Raw genomic sequence first — 21488 nt, forward strand, 5'->3', positions numbered from 1 at the left:
TCAAACCCAAAACATTGAGCCCATACCCATTTCTATTTGACCTAAACTAATCTTACCCCCTATAAAATAACACATAACTTCTAAAATGAAAAAGGTCGTAGACCTTGACTACACAAAAAACGGCAGTCATCATCTCCGGCCATCGAAAAACACCTAGTGCTTCATCTTCTCCAAAAGCTAGAGAACATCCTAAGCTCTTTAGGCGATAATCTCCAGCCGTTGCTGCTTCTTCAACAGAGCTGTTCCCTTTGAGCTTCATCTTCTTCGCTCCTAAGCAGCCATGAAGCACACCTTTCAGCCATTAAGACAACCTGAATAAACCTCAAAAACTAGCTGATTCCACCATGAAAACCAGTCCCTAAAGTTTCAAACAACAGCAGAAAATTCAACTGCTTCTTCGCTGAAAAACCAGTAAAATTCTCCACAAATTTCAGCTTGAAACTAGCTTAAAAACAGACCTGAATCAACTCCCAAACCAGCCCGAAAAGCAGCTTGAAAGCACCACCCAAACCCAGTAGATTTGAGGTCCGTTTGGAGGTCTCCATTCCTGTGGATTGTCGGATTCCGGCAGTTGTTTTCTTTTCTTTTTCTCGCAAGTCGATTCAGGTTCACTTCTGTTTATCTATTCCCCGTTTGATTCATATCACTCTATATGTCGCTTTTTCTTTAATTTCTTTGTTGAGTCTGTTTAGTAGTTGAATGAGATTAAATGGTATTCTGTTGCTTAATTTTGTATCATTTTTATACTGAATCTTCAAGAATTTGTTTAAAGTTAAAAATAGAGCTTTATGCGTTTAAGAAAGCCTGTTATTGTTTGAATTGGTGCTCAGTCCAACTCCTACTGTTGCTTCATTCTTTTACTGTTATTATGTCTTATTTGATAATTACATGAAATCATGCCAATGTTTCCTTTGATTTTTCTTTGTTTGAACGTTGATTAGATTATTAGTTTTTTTTTTTTTGCAAGAATATTTTAATCTAATGTAAATATCTGGGGGAAGTTGCTAGGAGTAGGTGAAAGGTTTGGGCTTTTACATTGGTTGTGGGTTTAATTTTGGAGTAAAAGAATTTTGGGCCTAGAAACAGAAAATATGCAGGGCCCATTTCTATAATAACATTGTTGATCCATTTTAGAGTTAGCCCATTTTTATGACAATTCATAAACTAGCTCCTCTTACCATAATCAATCCACCTCTTTCCTTCCGCAAAAATTTCTTAAATTTTAGATTTCCACAAGATTCAAGCGCATACGAAACAATCAACTTTTGAAGCACTCGTAGAAAATGTTTTAAGCACGCCCCTAATAAATCAAACCATCGTGACCGTGTATACGTTCGCGTAACACAATTACGAATCTCGTTTTAAAAAAAATCGAGGGATGCGTTTGCGCAACTTCAACCAAACTTTTCTTAAACAAAATAAACAAAGCGTTATTAATTGTGGACACATTCGCGTGACATAATTTTTGACGCGCCAAAAGAAAAGAGTATACGTACGCGTAACTCAGTTCTTTAATTACGAATAAATCAAGTTTTTAAAAGCAGTAAAAAGATAATTGCACATAGGTTTTAAAAAATGAGTAGTTAAATAATTAAGCAAATTATAAATTGCTAAGCGACCGTGCTAGAACCACGGAATCCGGGGGTGCCTAACACCTTCCCCCAGGTTAACAGAATTCCTTATTTAGAATTTCTGGTTCGCAGACTCTTAAGGTCGAAACTTCCTCGATCTGGGATTTAAAATAAACCGGTGACTTGGGACACCATAATTTATTTCAAGTGGCGACTCTGATCAGATAAATAATCCCATTTCGAATAATGTCACTTAAAGTGGAAAAACTCCCTTATACTACATTCGGGTGGGTAAAAAGGAGGTGTGACAAAGCTGAAACAACGCCATGTCCTATCTAATCACCTCTCTCCAGTACTTTTTAGGCCTACCTCGACCTATTCTCATACTCGCCATGGCCAACCTTTCACACCTCCTAACTAGAGCATTAATGTTTCTCCTTTTAACATATCCGAACCATCTCAGCCTCGACTCCCGCAGGTCGAAGCTGCCAAGTCTTCCGAACCGGAGGCTCTAAAGAAAGATACAGGTAAAGCCCTAGAATCGCCTGAGGTCGAGATTGTTCCTCGGCCATCAACAAGCACACTTGAGGGGGCAGGTTCAAAAATCCCTAACACTAAAGAAAATGCCCAAGCGATTTGCTCGGGGCCATGACATTAGGTCATTCTCCCTCTCTGCCGTCTTACTCCGAGGAGGCCGTAAGAGAGGCTCGGGACTTGCAGATGCCTGACGTAGGCGGAGTCTCCAGTGAAGAAGATCTTTTACGGGATTGGTTTATCGGGGTCGATGATGTCGTTGAACTTAATGACGCATCTACCTTCTTCGAAGAGGCTCAACGTCTTTTCACTCGAGTAAGCATCAACTCCTACTTGTTGCAACTTTCTTTTTCTTCTTCTTCTTCTCCTCACCTATTTCCTTTTCTCTATGTATGCTGTTGTTAGCTTAAGTTACAGACTTTGCCTTTGCTCAACACTGATTTTGAATCTCCTTAGATTATGATAGATTGAGTTGACTTGTTTGAAGAGTTGCTTGGAAGGTATTAAGGACTCAACAAGTTTAAGGTATGTTAAGGTACTTCCCTCATTCTTTTGGCATGATCTAAAGTGAAATGAACATAAACAATACGTTATTTCATAACGGTTCTACTCCTAGCAACTAAGGCTACCCATATTGTTCTTTCCTTATAAAGTCACTATATAAATGTATGTATGATCCTTGAATCCTATTGAGTTTCATATTAATGGTATGGATGTCCATAATGTTAGTTAAAGGTACAACGACCTTATGTCACTCCGAAAGGTTTAGAACGTGATTCCATGAGTCCAGCATGCATTATATCTATATATATATTTTACTCTACTAAGTCGTGCTATAGTTGGCCGGGTACGACAACTATTGTGCGACCACTAATTAGGTGGGTTTACCGATCTCCACGTGGCGGGGGTACGATTCTACCAAGCCTTGTGACGGCCGGGTACGCTTTTACCGAGTCCTCTTTGAGGCCGGGTATGATAAGATGATGATGATGCCCACAAAGGCGTATGTTTTTAAAAGTTTATGTATATATATGTATTATGCATTTCATATTAGTAGCCCCCTAGAGGCACTCCAATGTTACAGATTGTATCTCCTTTATCTCTCTTTACATTACTGTTATTGTTTACACTTTCCTGCCTTACACACTCAGTGCTTTATTCGTACTCACGTCCTTTTTGCCTAGGGGTGCTGCGTTTAATGCCCGCAGGTCCCGATATACAGGTTAACATTCCTTTCTAGTAGGCTATTAGCTCAGCGGAAGGTGTTGGTGCACTCCACTTGCTCCGGAGTTGCCTATTTGGTCAGTATGAACATATTGATTGGTATGACGGGGCCCTGTCCTCACCTTTATGATGTGTATGTACTCTTAGAGGCTTGTAGACAGACGTCATGTATATGAAAGATTGTATGGCCTTATCGGCCTATGTTCAGTGTACGAGTGTTCATTTTGGTCTTATAGGACCGTATGTCACATGTATAAGTTTGTATTACATGTTGGGTCGTCCTATGTCAAGCATTCCCTTATGTTTTATTTTGGTTATATCATAGCCCCTTCCGGCCCATTTACCCATGATGGTATGATAAGAAAGATATGCTACGTTGGTACTCGATTGGGTAAGACATCGGGTGCCCGTTGCGGCTCTCCAATTTGGGTCGTGACAAAATGACTTAGCTACAAAATAACAAACTATCTAAAATATAGGCATTCACTCTATGTACAATTATATTCATAACATCTACACTTTTTTAATTGGAGTATCTTTTTATACAAAAGTTTAATGACACTCCCTTTCCCCCACAAGTTTCTGTTTGTGACACTTAAAACCTTCTTATCTATCAACATTCAGCCATTCTAAGGTTTTTGCACTTTCTCTCTAAATCTCTGAACCCACTAGAACAACATTACAGCTGTAGACATGTAATTTTTTATCCTCCCCGAGATTTTACACATTTTAGTGTTAAATATTTAGTTTAGGCCTAATATCGCTATTTTGACATTTTAAAACTTTTTTGCTTTATTCACCTTAAAAATAAAAAACTACAAAAAATATTTTCCTTTAATTTAGTTAATTAATATTTTTTTCTAGCAATTTTTAAAATATATCTTATTTGTGAAACTGAAAACCACAAAAATAGTCACATGATTTGTGGGTTTACTACACTAATATTAGCTTTATTAGTTAGTGTTATCATAATATGTTTTTAAAAGAAAAAAAGTAAATATCTTTTAAGTTTTTATGGGATCATTGTGAATTATTCTTATAGTATAATTTGAGTTGGGAGTAATGTCATATTTGGTTCTCGTAGTTAGTGGGGTTCATTTTGACTTTTAAAAGTTTTCTTTACATAATTGAAGAACAAAAAAAAAGGAAAGAGCTCATGAATTTTGTCACTTTCTCTAAGGAATTTCTCCTCTCCTCAGGTGACAAAATCACTCATATAATACAATATCATCAACCCACCAAAAGAGGAGGAGGAACGAGCGGAACCCTAAGAAGAAAAAGAGCCGCAACAGTGAAAAACGGACGACCCCATCCCTATCCTATCTTCATCTCGAGCCTTCTGCCATGGTTTCTTCCTAACCATCAACGACCAGACGCTGAAACCTAACGAACCTTCGTTCGTCATCATCTTCTCCGTATCTGAATACACACACATACAAACAGGGATGGGAATTTCAGTCCGAAAAAAATCGAGTGAACAATAGTGAGAACAGATCTGGGACGAGCCAAAACAGGGTCAAACTCAATCCAATTTCAAGGGACGTTCAGTTGCCGAGGTTGTACTCAAATAAGGAGTAGAAAGCAATTTTTCCAACAATATCATCGTGTAAAGCCCTTCTCGGTGTTGACGATCTCTTTGCTGGGGTAAGTTATTTTTATTGAAATTCTAAACTTTTTGGTGATTGCATGTTTGGTATTCCTCTCAAAATTCTGAAATGAGATGTTGTGTGGTATGGGTCTGTTATTTTTCCTGATATTTTTCGACAAAGTTCCAAAGAGCAGTTTTTTACGCGATTCTTTGTTGTGTGGTATGCCCTAAGTTTCTTATTTCTGAGAGTGAAAAAACCACTGCCTTATGGGTAGATATGATACTGCTCTTGCTGCACAAACAATTGATTTTCTGCACAAGAAAATCTCTGCCTTATGGGTTTTAGTTGTTGGACTTTTCAAGAGTTATGTCTGTAACTCTTTTCTGATACATTGTGTGATGCTTGGTATTTTGATATGTATTTTAATTAGAAGGTTGCCCTATTGCTTTTTAGAATTAAAACCAAAAACTGCTCTTCTCTGTTCTCACAAAGCTCAATTGAAGTATATTTGGGAAATATTTTGTTCTTCATAGGCCTTCCGAACTAAAATTAGTAGGTCCACACTGGTCAAGGCAAAATCGTTATTAGCAGAATTAGGCTTATTTTATGCACAAATATAACACTATGCTAGGATAGAGAACATACAGAGTTGAAACTGGCAGCGGTAGCCTCTTCAGTGTCATCTTCAGTTAAAATGCCAACTTCAACAAGTTCCAGTAGCTCTTTCCTAGATATGTTCCAGTCTTGCTCCCTCTGTTCATCAAATTTCTACCAAAAAAGCTTGACGTTTTCCACTCCTTACTTTACAGTTCACGCTCATATACACTACTATTTCTGAGCTGGTGCAGTATATTATTAACTAAGTATTTACTTTTAGCATAATCAAACTAATGTTTTAAACAATTTTCAGCCTGAAACGGGAAACGGGAAGAACAGAAATTGAATTTTATGTTTAATTAGTCTTTCTAGTTGGAAGGTTGGGGGCGCGATTTTCTTTAGCTGCTTCATAAATATTCCTATAAATTCTATTCCTAAAAACCGGCAATCGTAGACTGCTTTGGTTTATCTATTATGACGGATGGAGGGCCCCAAATCGAGTGGCGGCTGGTTGCCCTTTAAATTATGTAGATAGAAGAAACTATTAAATAGATAATGAGTAGGTGAATGAGGGCTGGAAGGAACGATTGGAAGGAGAACACCAGGAAAGTTATCTTTAAAAAAAAGAAAAGGAACAAGGCGAGAGTGAGAGGGCATGAACGAGAAGAATAGGTCAATGAGATAATAATCTGCGAGAGGTCATCTGATGTTGTTCGCGACAAGGAAAAAGAACTTGCTGTGGGAATGTTAGCTGTTCTTTCTCCTGGAAACATTATCCACGTTACCTTGTAAAACACGTGTTGATACATATATGGACCAAGAATAGCTAGTTTTAATTAGGCGGCGACAACTATTATGCATTTATAGATGAGCTTGATACGGTTCAAGTTTATGAAGAATGAAAGAATCCAGCCCCTTCTCCTCCTCGTCATCATCATTTATGTTTTTGTCGTAACACATTGACTTGATTTCTCGGGTTAAAATGAGACGTGAGACGCATTGATGTTGGAGTTTTTTTTCCTTCCATTTGTCGCTTATGTGATCCGTGTATCTGTTGATTTATTGTTTTGTCTGGCGTATCTTTCTTCAGTTTTATACATTAATGCATTAACAAATCCTGGGTTGACGGTGAGAGCACTGTTGGCTATTAAGCGGTGCTTTATATGACCTTTAAAGTTAACTTAGGTATAGATAGACAAAGGATCTGTGAATGAAGCTAATTATATCTAATATGTGAGTATTACGGTTCATTTTCTATTTTACAATTTGGAAAGTACTAAACAACAGTAGCACCTACTTTAGAAAGGTTACAAACTATATACGGTTATTTTGTTTCATTTGTGAATTTTAGTGGGTGGCAGTCATGTCATTGTGGAAGTGATCGTAGAATACTTCATTGGATTTTGTTGATAGTTTGTATTTGCTAGCTCTTCTTTCTTCAGAAGAGCATCTACAGATGTAGATCAAGAAACAGCTTTTACTTATACTATTATTAGACTTCGTCTTAAGAGCTGCCAGTTGGAAGTGTTTTTGGGATCATCATTTCCTTATTTATCACCAATTGAAATATGATAATGAAACTAGAAATTCTGGGGAACTATAGGCTTCGTATTATAGGCTTATCATTTTAAGCCCATGGTTCAGTATTATTATTGGTTGATGATGATATCAAAATCATACAACTCTTTCATTCATAACGTGTTATTCCTGCATTTCTTCTTCCTTTTTTGTTCTTTCCAGGGTTAGTCGGGGTTTCTTGGACACAGTCCCTAGAACCTCTTTGATTATATTAGTAATAGGTACCACCAAATTAATTACAACTGATTTGTTCTATTGAGCCGAGGGTCTTTCGGAAACAGCCTCTCTACCCCTTCGGGGTAGGGGTAAGGTCTGCGTACACACTACCCTCCCCAGACCCCATTAGTGGGATTTCACTGGGTTGTTGTTGTTGTTGTTGTTGTTGTTCAGTTGCCGAGGTTCCGGTTTCGCTTTGGTCTTTGTCTGGTTTATTTTCCGATTTTTATTCGCGTTTCAGGTATGTACTTTCGATTCGAAATGCTGTAAATGTCGTTGGATGATCTATTACACTGAAATATGTAATAATTTTTCCTTTATCACTCTGCAAATTTTAGTACTCAATTTTCCTTTTCCTCTGTTTCATTGCGTCGCTTATGTGACGATTATGTGCTTCAAATTCAGTTGTTGTCCGATTATATGATGTTGTGTGACATTTTGAGTAATAGTTTTCTGCTTTAAACCGGGTGGTTTGCTTCAGTTTTGGCAACTTTTCAGAATTGCAAAGCTTAGATGTGAGTTGGTTTAACCGGATAAAGGATCTATTGAATCACTGAAATTTGGCATGTGTGTTGAATCTTTTGTTAATTCTGTTCCTGAGATTGTTGTGTCTATCGTATCACTGTAATATGGTTCTTGAGCATATGTTTAGTTTTGTTTAACAGGGCGGTGTCAATTTGCTTTTTTCCGTAAATGGAAGAGTCGGGATGCTTTCTTTGCATCTTTGTGGATGAAACTTAAATTTGTGTATTTAGTTATAACTTAAATTCATTGGATATTATATAAACGTTGGTGGGGAAAAAGATAAAGTGTGAGGAATATTGAGGTTGTTGCCTTAAATGTCAGTGAACTCGACCAAGGCTTTTGAGTTTTCAACAACTTAGTTGTTTTTAAGAGAATACTTGCTATTTGCAAGGTTATGCTTGTTTTTAGTCTTCTCTTTTGTTGTCTATTGTGTAGCTGCTTGAAGTATATATTGTGGAAATGTTGTTTTTCCTATTCCCAATGTGACACTGTTATGTCATAGTATGGGCTTGTGTTAATCTTACATGCTTAAACTTTTAGGTGATACAAATGAATCAATAATTATGTCTCGGTCCGTAATTAGTTGGATCTGAAACAATCAACACTTTTTAGCCATAAAAAAATACGTGGAACTAGTGGTGGTTTTCTCAATGCTTATGCAATTATTTTCTGCCTGCTATTTAGTAAGTATGATAGCTTGCTAGTGGATGGGAAGAGAATGTCCTCTGTGATTGGCAGATTAAAGTAGGGTTATTATATGGAAATTTGATTAGCAGGAACTTAGTTGCAAGTGGTAGATAAATTTTTAGAGAACGCGTCATTCTTGTATCCCTTGACTGTGTGTCTCACAGTAGCGTGAGGCGATGCGATGCGAGCAGCCTGCGCTATTTTGGTTGCGTTGCGATTGTAAAAGGCGAGCGCCTCTGCTTGTGTAGCGAGAGGCGGCGTCGCTATTTGAAAAAAAGAAAGTAAAAGGTGCAAACACTTTAAAACATTAGGGCTTGGGTTTTTCACTTCTTCTCCTTCAGCGATCTTTTCTCAGCAACAGAAAAATTAGGGCTTGGGATTCATCTTCAGCCATCAGCGACAGTAACCCAGGTATGTTTCTTTCTTTTCTTTTCTTCTTCTTCTCCTTTCTTCTTCTTCTTCTTCTATTTCAGCGACAGTAACCATTGCTGTCTTCTTCTTCTTCTTTTTTCTTCGACAGTTCGACTTCAACCATTGTTGTCTTCTTCTTTTTTCTTCTTCTTGTCTTTTATTTTTTGTGCTCTGTTTTTCGACCAGCAGAGCAGAGGCTCTTTCTTTCTTCCCTTCCTCTTTCTTCTTCTCTTATTTTTTTTTTGGCTCTGTTTGGAGCAAGCAGCAGAGGCAGAAGAGTGTCTTTTTAGGCTCTGTTTTTTTTATTTTTTTATTATTATTATATCTCCTGTTGAGCCGAGGGTCTCCCGGAAACAGCCTCTCTACCCTTCCGGGTAGGGGTAAGGTCTGCGTACATCCTACCCTCCCCAGACCCCACTAGTGGGATTTTACTGGGTATGTTGTTGTTGTTGTTGTTGTTGTTGTTGTAGTTATTTAGTTATAAGTGATTGAAATGGGATAAAACTTATGGGTGAGTCAAGTTCCAATTTCTCAGATAGAGAAACATTTAATAATTTCTTATGGTGTAGAATTATATTTGGTAATTTAATCTTATCTACTTCTCTTAGCGTATAGAATTTTGTTTCATGCCTCACGCTATCTGTTTTATATGTAATGCTTGGCGTGGATTTTCTATGTTTACTCATTTATATGTCAAAATTATACTTATGACATACATATAGAAAGGTCATACAGTATGTATCAGAATTGGTTTCTTCTGAAATTAAGGCTATTTAAGGAGTGTTCGGAAAAATCTGACTAGTATTAATAACGAGTATGTTACAAATCCGGAGGTGCATTTCATGTGATCCGGCTCTAATTTCCAACAAGGTTAAATAGAGCGTGTCGTGAACCGCGGGTGCATTTCATGTAGCGTGGCTCGCGATGTGTTTTAAATAACCTTGAATTTTCCTTAAATAAATAAAAGGGGTTTGAAAGTTGACGGTCCTCCAAATGCAGTTCTCTTTTAAATTAGAATTAGAGGTGTGCCGTGCTGAACAAAAATGACAATTGCACGGGCCTCATTTGATTAATCTTGTTTTGTCCTTAGAATTTGAGGTGTGCCATTTAGTAAATTCCGTGGCCCTCGCAAATTGTAAACGCGTAGTTGCTTTAGCCGCGTATTTTAATAATTTACCTTCTTAAACTCGGGTGTGCATTTCATGTGACCCAAATCAAATCCCAAAACGTTGAATAAAATGTGTTCAGGATTGCGGGTGCATTTCATGTGACGCGATCCAAAGACACGTTTTAAACAACGTTCAACTTTCTTTAAAAAAATTGAATAAAAGCGGTTAAAAGCTAAAATTGGCACATAGGTTCAAAATGTTTTAAAATCAGATAACTAAGCCAGATATAACAGTTGAGCGACCGTGCTAGAACCACAGAACCCTGGAATGCCTAACACCTTCTCCCGGGTTAACAGAATTCCTTACTCGGATTTCTGGTTTGCGGACTATTAAACATAGTCAATATCTTCCTCGATTCGGGATTCAACCGGTGACTTGGGACACCATAAATCTCCCAAGTGGCGACTCTGAATTCTTTAAATAAATCCCGTTTCGATTGTCCTTTAATTGGGAAAACTCATTTATGCCCTTGCAGGTGTAGTGAAAAGGAGTTGTGACAACAACAATGGAGAAAAGGGAGGAGGCGAAAGAGTTGGTGGAAGAGGAGGAGCAAGTAGTGAACCCATGGGAAGTATCAGCAAAAGACGGCGGCAAGATTGACTACGACAAATTAATCGATAAATTCGGTTGCCAGAGGCTCGACGAATCCTTAATCCAGCGTGTTCAACGCCTCACGAATCGGCCGGCTCACGTTTTCCTCCGCCGCAGAGTTTTCTTCGCTCATCGTGATTTCAACGATATATTGGACGCTTATGAAAAAGGGCAAAAGTTCTATCTATATACTGGCAGAGGACCTTCCTCTGAAGCCTTGCATTTGGGTCACCTTATCCCCTTCATGTTCACAAAGTAATTAATTTAATTGGGAGGACTTGATTGCAAATTTTTTTAAAAGAATTTTTTTTTTTGGTGTGAATTTATTTTGTTTTTGTTGTGTTTAGATATTTGCAGGATGCATTTAAAGTGCCGCTAGTAATACAATTGACAGATGATGAGAAATGTATGTGGAAGAATTTGTCCGTGGAAGAAAGCCAAAGACTTGCTCGTGAGAATGCTAAAGATATTATAGCGTGTGGATTTGATGTTTCCAAGACTTTCATTTTCTCTGATTTCGATTATGTTGGTGGGTAAGTGAGTAACTTTGTTTTTTCCCTGATTGTGTTTGGTATGAGAATCCTTTTTTGATATTTTTCAGTGTTTAGTAGGTAAGCAAGTATACATACGGTAATCATACAAGGAGCTGTATACAGTATAAAGATTCTATTTTGGTGATATTTTGAGTTAAACAGTTGAAAATAATATCTAACAGATGATTGAAGCAACTGATACAGCATGACATGAGTGTTGGGATTTTTTTTTATGGGAAGTGTCATCAATGTAACAATATCTTTTCTTTAGGGGGGCGGGGAGAGGAGGTGACTATGTAATTTGGTTTTCATGTTTCTATTTGTTGCTATGGAAGTGATTAGACTGAAAGTTGCCTTTTAGAATGGAAATTTTAGCTTTACATGTTATGTCATAAGTAGAATTTAATTTTGAGCAGAGGGTCTATCAGAAACAGCCTCTCCACCTTCATAAGGCAGAGGTAAGGCGTGCGTACACATTACCCTCCCCAGACCCCACTTGTGAGATTCCACTGGGTTGTTGTTGTTGTCACAAGTAGAATTTAAGTGGTCGTAGTCGTACAAGGATGCAATCAACTTGTGTTTTCTTTCTGCTCTGTGTGTACAGCTCCAGGAGTTGTATTTACATAGTTTTATGGTCCGTTTCTAACAAGAACTTTTTGCATAGTGCCTTTTACAAGAACATGGTGAAGGTTGCAAAATGTGTCACATACAATAAGGTGATTTCTGCTTACTTTACATCCACAGGAGCATCTTATGTTAAGAGGCTTTTGACCTATTACGCTATGCGGTTTGTTTTTCAGGTGGTTGGCATTTTTGGTTTCACAGGTGAAGATCACATTGGGAAAGTTAGTTTTCCACCAGTTCAGGTAGCCTCCTCCTCAATGTGATAGCCATAGTCTTTCTATTAACTTACTCTTAACACTTTTTTAGATTTTGTTGTAATACCAAAGTTAGTGAAGTATATGTGCCTTATGTTTCATATTTGTTTTCTTATTTTCATGGCAAATAGATAAGTTGAGAGCCTGAAGAAGGTGGAATAGTATACATTATATCCCCCCCCCCCCAACCCCCAAAACACACACACTCACCGCAAAAAGGAAAAGGCTGAATAGTAGCTTGCTTTTAATTTTATATGGACTCGTCCTCTGCTCAAAATTGAGGAATTTGAATTGGGTTTAGAATGATAGAGAAACTTAGACAGGTGATACAAAATTGCAGGCTGTTCCATCCTTCCCAAGTTCATTTCCTCATCTGTTTTCTGGCAATGATAACATTCGCTGCTTGATTCCATGTGCCATAGACCAGGTTTGTTCTTGCTCCTATATTTCTTTGTCGGATTTCTTCAATTTTTTTGACATGTGATTCCTTATAATTTCTAATTATATTTGAATGATTAAGCAATTTGTTTTGCAATTATTATAATGGAGCAATATGTTTTGTTGTCAACAAAATAGTTTTGGTTGTATGTTAGTCGGATGGGTGTCTTGTCTGAGAGTGATGGTTATGTCCCAATCATTAGAAGCAATCTTGATTGGCATCAAGGATCTCCTCATAACATCCTAATTATAACATCCACTATGATAGAAACCATTGAGCTCATGTAAAGAGCTCTTCTTTGATTTATATGTTTTATTGAGAGGCTTTTATTGATTGTACACATCACTACTGTTAAGTTGGCAACATCTTTATGAATATCTTTATTTTTTTTTATGAAGTAAGAAAATTTCATTAAATGGCATCAAGAAGACGCATAGCAAAAAATATACAACAAAAGTGTGGCTGCTCATATACAAAAACTTACTGCATAACTACAGACACAATCCAAAAAAATTCAAAACTAGTTACAGGGGCCTGCATAACTACAGACACAATCCAAAAAATTCAAAACTAGTTATAGGGGCCTGGTTGAACCAACTAAATAAATAAATTAATTAGACTACTTGCTTTAAGAGAGTGATTAGGAGTTGAAATCCCATGAAAACATCTATGATTTCTCTCATTGCAGATGCACCAAAAAATATAAGCAGGCACCATTTGCTAAGTTTTCTTGATGGATTTCCCAACTCTCCATGAGCACCAGCTCTCATAAACATCCTTGATACTGTAAAGCATGACCCAATCAAGTCCAAAAACTGATAAAAACATGTTCCATATGCCAGCTGCTACTGTGCAATGAGAAACAAATGTCTCACTCTCAAATTCCTCCTGGCACATAAAACATAAAACATCTGTTCACTGTCGGAATGCTTCTTCTACTGAGGTTGTCTTGAGTAAGGCAGGCTTCATATAGGCTTGTCCAGATAAAACCAATTACTTTTATAGGGAGTTTGGTTCTCCATATAAGCTGCCATGTCCATTTGTCAATCAGCTCTTTATTGGAGCATAGATTGTTATATCCTCTTTTGACAATATAGGTTCTATCTTTGGAAGCCCCCCATTCCAGCTTGTCCTTCACCTGAGGGTTGACGTTAATATTTGATAATTTTGAAAGCAATCTCAGCAGGTCATTTAGTTCCCAGTCTTGGATATCTCTTCTGAACTGCAGTGCCCATGCGTTATCTTGCCAATAGTGGATTCCTTGTTGCTGGCTGGTAAAGATAGACTTGGGTGTTCGTCTTTCAGAATCTCTGTCCCTATCCATCTGTCTTTTCAGAAAGAAATATGAGAATTCCCAAGCTTGAATGATGGCTTGAGTTGGAAGTCACCCCATAACTTTGAAATGTGTTTCCATGGCTTAGAACCATGTGGCAGTCTACTCTGTCTAGTACACCAGTTATTTGCCACCCCATATTTTGCTTGTATTACAACTTTCCACAGCCCGGGGTTGTCCATGTTGTACCTCTGGTGCCATTTCATTAACAAACTCTTGTTGTGTAAAGTGAGATCTTTTATTCCTAGCCCTCCATGCACTTTGAGGAGGCCATTTAACCAGATGGAATTTGTGAGTTTAACTAAATCCTTCTCATAGAAAATCTCTTCTTAATTGATCAAGTCTCCTCTGAACCTTTGCTGGGGTTGGAAACAGGGACAAGAAGTAGGTAGGAATGCTATCCAACACATTGTTGATGAGTGTAATTCTACCACCCAAAGAGAGATACTGCATTTTCCAGGAAGCCATTTTCTTCAAAATTTTCAATTACTTCATTACAAATACCTAGAGCTTTGTGTCTAGCTCCCAGTGGAAGACCAAGATATGTTTTAGGGAAAGAGCCCACCTTACAACACATTACTTCCGCAAGCTCTTCCAAGTTTGGAACTGAATTGACTGGATAGATGATGCTCTTCAACATGTTCTACTAAAGATATTTGACTTGTCAAAGGAAAATGCCGGATGGGCCATGTCATATTCCTGTTCAAATTATGGTATAATATTTCTAGGATTCAAGTTATTGTCTCGTTATATTTTTCTAGAAGTTGGCAGACAAAGAACTGTTGTAAATATGAGATCATACAAAATGAATATTGATCAAATACAGAGTAACTTTTCTTTTTTGTCTATGTGACGGTAAAACAAAATGAAAACCAGAGAGATGGTTTAATGCTTTTTCTAAATACAAGTACGATCTTTGGTTGATCTCTGCTCAAGAATTGTGAACTATGTTGCTTTTCTCCCTGATTCTGAAAAGGATTAATTTTTTTAGTATGAATGTTGATTCAACTATACTTCTTAACCTTGCAGTTACGCTCAAATACTCTTTAACAATTGTAAATTGGCTAGTTCATGGGATGTGCTTATTGATACATCATTTAGCAAGTTCAAGCTTTGATGTGGATCTGCTTAATTAAGTAGGTCACATGAGCCGGAAATCTCCTAGTTTGCTTGAAATTAAACTGGTTAGATGATAGATAGACAATATCATGTTACTTAAAAAAAAAGATGGAATCATGCTGAGGTTTTGCTGCTTCATGTCTTTCTTTTTTCTCTCTGCAATGTCTGCCATGATCTTCATTAATGATAGATTCCTCCCCCCCCCTACTGAAAAAACTAACATAGGTAAATGATTTTTCAGGATCCTTATTTCCGAATGACTCGAGATGTCGCTCCCCGGATAGGTTATCACAAGCCTGCTTTGATTGAATCATCTTTCTTTCCTGCCCTTCAGGTTTTTTTCCTTCCTTATAGACCAGTGACTGAACAATATTAGTTCTGTTACAAATACAATGAAGTTTCACTATGATGATGCTTCTGTGACTTCGCCTTTTACAGTTAATTAGTAATTTGTTCTATGACATTTATTTATCCGTCATCAACTTCTTGTTGCTACAAGGTTTTAACTTTTCTTGCTGCAAGCTGGCCCGGACACTACTATAGTTAAAAAAAGATATTACATCATCAATAATCAAACATTTAGATAGAATCATTATCGCGTACCCATCGTTCTCCCTTACCCATCATTCTGGAATCTAAAGCACCTGCCAGTGCCCTGTGGTATGATCCTTTTGAGGTGCGACAGTCTTTAGACCCTAATTTCTTACAAATGAAAGCAATGTTCTGCTTTGGTGCTTCATTCTGGTTATATATGAGTATTTCAGCATCTAAGTTGGAACTGTTAACTTCTCACCTTTCTGATTGACAAAAAATTGCAGTTTACTGCTTGTGCTTCGTCATAGCTTAGAGACCAATAAATGTAGCATATTTTGGTCATAGACCTGTACAACATAAATTTAGTTTGTTCATTTACTTATTTAATTTTTGTATAGACCGAGTAATGCAGCATTCCTGAACGCTTTATTCTCTCCCTGGAATTCTGCTTGTGCCTAGCATCTGGATTGTGATTCTTCATGCTAGAGAAGTATTTCTCGACTAGGAAAACGAGTTGCCTCCTGCATAGAATTGATATGAAAAGAAGTTAAAAACACTTAAGCTTACTGTAACACATCAACTTCTCAATCGATATTAACATTTTTTTTGTTTGTTGATGAAGTAAGTAGATTCATTGCTGGCATCAAGAAGATGCAAATTGTACAAAAGAGGTGTTGTTAGCTTCATTACATTTGTCTGTGCTATAGCAGGAAGCTAACAAGTTACAAAATAAGAGACCAAGCTAATCTATTCAGAATGTTAGCTCTGGATTACAAAAAACTGTTTAATGAAAATTCCATAAAGCCTGTGGAAGACAGTCCCCAAGGAAACTGAAGAAAGAATTTCCTTGTTAGATGTTCAATTCAGTCAAGCAAAGCCCCACATCTTCAATAACTTTTTCACAAAGGATTCGTCCTAGTTGGAACACTGTTTGCTAGAACCATTGTTGTCCATATTACAAATAGTCTCCATATAAATGTTGTCTTCTACTAACAGATGGAAATGTGTGTTGACTAATAAATCATCTTTCATATTTCCAAAATGTCAAATAAAATCTGTATTTTCTTTTCATTTTTCCCTTTCTTTTTACCACTTTCACGCTCTTCCCAGTGGAATTTGGTTCTTAATTAGTGCAATTGCAGATGATTCTTGAGTTCCAACTTAATTGAAATGGATTACTAACTATATAATGGTTATTTCATTTCATCTTTGTTCTTTTTCTGATGTGGCCACCTCCATGCTTGTAATCTGTCTGATTCCCAATAAGTAGAAATACAACTGTTTCTCATCCTTGTTACTTGTCAAATTAGTTTGTTGTTTCAGCTTCTGATTTTTAATGGGTCTGCTTGTAAAAATTCTTCTGCATTGCCTTTCTGTTAATATTCTACATTTTGTTGAACATTTGCAGGGGGAGAATGGAAAAATGTCTGCTAGTGATCCAAATTCTGCCATTTATGTGACCGATTCAGCAAAAGAGATAAAAAACAAGGTTGGGGTTTTTTATGATGTGAACTGTATTATTACACACCTTCTCAGAAAATAATTCCTTCCGAAAAAATATACTTTACACATCTCACATTCATCACCGTAAAATGAGTTGGCAGTTCTAGATTTGTTAGAACCCCTACATGCTTAGGAAGGATATGCTTTGTTCTTTTGCTACTCTCTTATTTTTGGTATCTAACACATTACACAGATTTTTTTTATTAAAGGTAATAATTATTACAATTGGGGAAGCCCCCATATACAAGCTGTATGCCAAAAAGGAGAGAACCTACACCGAAATATGATTCTCAATAAAAGAGGCCCTATCCTCTATACTAGTTGGGATCTCATAAGTACACCAAAAAGAAACTAGAAACAAAAGACTACTTTGTAATTTTACAAAATCTTGTTCCACCCCTTCAAAAGGCATCCTATTTATCTCTTTCCAAATAACCCACATGATTGCTAATGGGGCAAGAATCCAAGCCCTCAGACTTCTCTTTACCCTCCTATGAGCCCAACTATGCAATGCTTCTTTTACTGTGCCTGACATCACCCATTCCACCCCAAACAAATTAAGGACCACCCTCCATAAACGAGTAGTCACTTGACAGTGCAATAGGAGATTATCTGCATTTTCACCCGAGCTTTTCCATGTGAAACACCAGCTGATATATGTGATCCTCCTCTTTCTCAGATTTTCCACTGTCAAAATCACTCCCCTTGCCGCCAACCATGCCAAGTAACACACATTTCTCTGTGCTCTAGAGATCCAACAGAGCAATGCATTCCTCTCTGCCTAATAAACTCTGTTAATAAGATTTAACAATTAATAATCCATCTCTACTCTCTCGCTATCTCCATACACATTAATAACCCATTTCAACATGGGACCTTGTATAAGATGTAGATTCTCTAGAAGATCTCATTTGTTCTTTGTAGCTGTTACAAGATTGTTTTTGCAACTTTTTGGGTCTTGTAACCCTGGTTTTACTCCTTAGCACAGTCTTTGTGCTAAGGACTATCTTTTAATATAATGAAATCTGTTACCTTCTCAAAAAAATTAACCCATTTCAACATTTGGTTAGCTACTGATCAGGTTTCAGCTACCACTAAATAAACAAATAAATAAAATAAAATAAAATAAGCTAAGATAGGGGAGAAGTTAAGAAGCTAGGGTGAGTCAAGTTACTCTATGGTTCCAATCCTAGATGTTAAGAAGTTTCTCTGTCTATAAATGCGAGCAATTGCTGTTGCTGTGCTTGATAGTGTATTTTGACCTTCAATGCCTTTTAGATGAAGAACCTGCACTATGTTGGAATTTTAGTTTCATTTAGCTGATACCTTGTGAGCAAATTGAAGAGATTTTGGGGCGCTCACTATAGCTGTTGGACAGAGTGTGGAATGTGTGTTTTTCTTTTTCTATTATTGTTATCATTGATAATTGTAATTGAATTGCTTCCAACCTACAACAACAACAACAACAAAAAAACCAGTGTAATCCCAAAGTGGGGATAAGCTTTCCAACCTATTGAGTAAAAAATGATATCTATGATGCACACTCTTGAGAAGAACCTTATCATACAATTGATGTTAAAGATACTTCTAAATAGTAGATGACTTTCAACAATAATCGTAATGGAATTACACTGTCTGATTTTGGGCAATTCTCATCAATGGCACAAGTGTGCCTTCACCTTTATACAGTTTTAAGTTGTGGATTTTACTGACTGAATCTTCTGTTTGCAGCCTCATATGATGTTTGAGATTATCCGATCAATATATGGGCTTTCTATTGCGCCTTTTGTTTGTATTACTGGGACAACTGTAGCATTTTGCTGGACCATCTTGTTAAATCATCTTTGTTACCTTAGTGTCTTCAATCAATACTTGCAGTAGTGAGAAATTTTTTCTGTAATTGCTTTTCCATACTTATCCTTCTCAGACTTCAATGTGTTCTTTTTAAAGTTCTTGTTTGTGGGGAGGGAAGAGTTGGGGTTTCTTTTTTTTTTTTTTGGGGGGGGGGGAGGTACTATGCCCTAGCGTAGGAGTCAAGTCCCACTACAGTAATTTTGAGCTAGGTAACACCGGAAACTGAGGCTATTGGAGTTTGCTTCCCCTTTAGAAGTTCTTATATAGGTTTCCTAGATGGATATTATCCAGACTGATTACTCTATGCTAAATAACTCATCTCTACAAAGCAGAATAAATGACCCTTTAAATTGTAACTATGTGCAGATAAACAGATATGCATTCTCTGGTGGGCAAGACTCAATTGAGTTGCACAGAAAGTACGGAGCGGACTTGGAGGTAACCAAATTTATATGGACCCACTTGCTAATTCCTAGGACTTGCATTTCTATTAAATAATTGTATGTGCCTGAATTTGACAAGAGGGGTTGCTCTGATGGTAAGCAACCCCCACTTCCAACCGAGAGGTTGTGAGTTCGAGTCTCCCCAAGAGCAAGGTGGGAAGTTCTTGGAGGGAAGGATGCCGGGGTCTATTTGGAAACAGCCTCTCTACCCCAGGGTAGGGGTAAGTTCTGCGTACACACTACCCTCCCCAGACCCCACTAAGTGGGATTATACTGGGTTGTTGTTGTATGTGCCTGAATATAGCATCTTGAGGCTGCGGGTTGTCTCTGCCTGTTCTCTTCTCGATTGGATTGCTAAAATTTTGTATCATCTTTACCCACGGAAAAAGAAGAAGAAAGCAAAGTAAAACCTCTCATCTTGGATATTGTCTAGGTTGATATACCATTTAAGTATCTTGGCTTTTTCCTGGACGATGATGCTGAGCTGGAACGCATTAGAGAGGTTAGTGTACATATTTTGTCATCTCATTTCTTTACAATTCAAAACTTTCATTGGTAGAACTCCAGCATTTGGTGTTTAATTTAGTTCGCACAAGGACTAACCAGTAGTTGAAGTTACCAATAATGGTCATATGCTCGCTTTCAGGAATATGGGTCTGGACGTATGCTAACAGGTGAAGTGAAAAAGAGGCTCACTGAAGTTCTAACAGATCTAGTTGAAAGACATCGACGGGCTAGGGCATTGGTGACTGATGAGGTAACTAACAGTAACTTCTGGTGTAACCTGAAGTGAACTAGCTCTTCCGAATTTTAAAGTACTCATTCTCCATTTCAAATTCCCTTAGATTATCAAGTCAATTTGTCCTGACTAATCTCAATTTCAAATGACATAATTTTCTCTTTAGTGGCCAAAAAATACAGCTTGGTCTGCTAGCTTAAGTGAACACAGAGATTGAAATTAGCGCCAGTTCTCCATTTTCTTTTACTACATAGGATCCTTTACCTAACTCATTGTTGCTGAGTGGTGTTTACTCTTCCTCGGACAAGTCACTAGATATGTCAAGGGTGTGAATTGCTCCTCTTATGAGCATGACATTCCTTCACTGTTATTTCAACACTCAATTTGCTGCCTCTTCGATTATGTGCGCTCAGGGATAAAAAAAAAAAAGGGGGGGGGGTTGTGAGGTTCTTCTTTAGTGCATCTTTTGCTGGTCCAAATTACTGTATCCCTTTTTCCTTTTTATGTTTCTCTCTCATTCGACGTGCTCTATGTTTTTCTTACTATTTCTTTATGTTTTCAATTCCACTAATTTACTTGCTTGTTGAATGGTCTTTCCTGCAGATGGTAGATGCTTTCATGGCCGTTAGACCTCTTCCTAATATGTTCAACTGAATAGGCAAATTTTCGTCACGTCGATATGTTCTTTCTTGGGGCAACTAGTCATTGTTTCTCTCGATTTCCTGAGAGTTGTTTCTTCTTTAATTGTAATTTCTTTTTTTCATGTATTTTTATAACTCGTAAATTTCAGTTATATATATTTGCAAAAAAAAAGAAGTCATGAAGATGGCATTACTCTTCCATTCTCTCGTTGAAATTTACACCATTTTGAGGACCCTAATGCTTCTAGTTTGGTTAGGTACTAGATTTTCTTCCACAACCCCATAGATGGTAACTTTAACATGATTTGTTTTCTAATCACTTGTATCCCTTTTTGTCTGGCATTTGTGGCCCTTTCCCTATTTTTAATGAAGTCTCTTGTTTTTCTGGTTAGTTTATCTGAACCATGGAGAACATTTTTCTGCCTTTACACAAAGTTACTGCAATTATAAGACTAGTTTTAGGATACATGCGTCGCATGTGTACCCATATCAATGAAAACGAGATTTTTAATAAAAAATAACAATAAACCCAGTATGTTTCCAAAATGTGGGGTCTGGGGAGGGTAGTTCGTACGTAGATTTTACCCCTACCTAATTCAGGTAGAAAGATTGTTTCCAATAGATCTCGTAAAGGGGAAGAAGAAAAAGAAGAAAATCAAGAAAGGAAGAGAGAAGAAAAATAGGGAGATAAAGGATAACTAGTACCAAATAATAGCAACATGGAATACAATACCTGAGGCGAACAAAATCATATAACGTAATAAAAGTCTAAGAATATAA

The 21488-nt window shown here is 37.3% G+C and overlaps 1 protein-coding gene across 11 annotated transcripts; it reads left to right on the forward strand.

Annotated features, from left to right (window-relative positions):
- Nucleotides 1-84: 84 nt before the first annotated feature.
- On the forward strand, nt 85-20907 carry LOC138880334 (tryptophan--tRNA ligase, cytoplasmic). Of its 11 annotated transcripts, XM_070160226.1 has the most exons (16): nt 85-606; nt 2050-2420; nt 2562-2630; nt 3290-3406; nt 4529-4973; nt 10577-10947; nt 11040-11225; nt 11890-11941; nt 12026-12091; nt 12444-12530; nt 15236-15328; nt 16937-17017; nt 19252-19323; nt 19762-19830; nt 19975-20085; nt 20671-20907. In XM_070160226.1, the coding sequence occupies exons 6-16, from the start codon at nt 10607-10609 to the stop codon at nt 20719-20721; spliced, it is 1209 nt and encodes a 402-aa protein (XP_070016327.1). In that variant the 5' UTR covers nt 85-606; nt 2050-2420; nt 2562-2630; nt 3290-3406; nt 4529-4973; nt 10577-10606; the 3' UTR covers nt 20722-20907. The 11 variants fall into 11 exon arrangements, with proteins under 11 accessions (XP_070016327.1, XP_070016331.1, XP_070016329.1 ...); XM_070160230.1 differs by lacking the exon at nt 3290-3406 and having other exon boundaries at nt 2562-2640; XM_070160228.1 differs by lacking the exon at nt 3290-3406.
- The last annotated feature ends 581 nt before the right edge of the window (nt 20908-21488 follow it).

This window comes from Nicotiana sylvestris, chromosome 10 (genome assembly GCF_000393655.2).
Source record: "Nicotiana sylvestris chromosome 10, ASM39365v2, whole genome shotgun sequence".
NCBI classification, from domain to species: domain Eukaryota; kingdom Viridiplantae; phylum Streptophyta; class Magnoliopsida; order Solanales; family Solanaceae; genus Nicotiana; species Nicotiana sylvestris.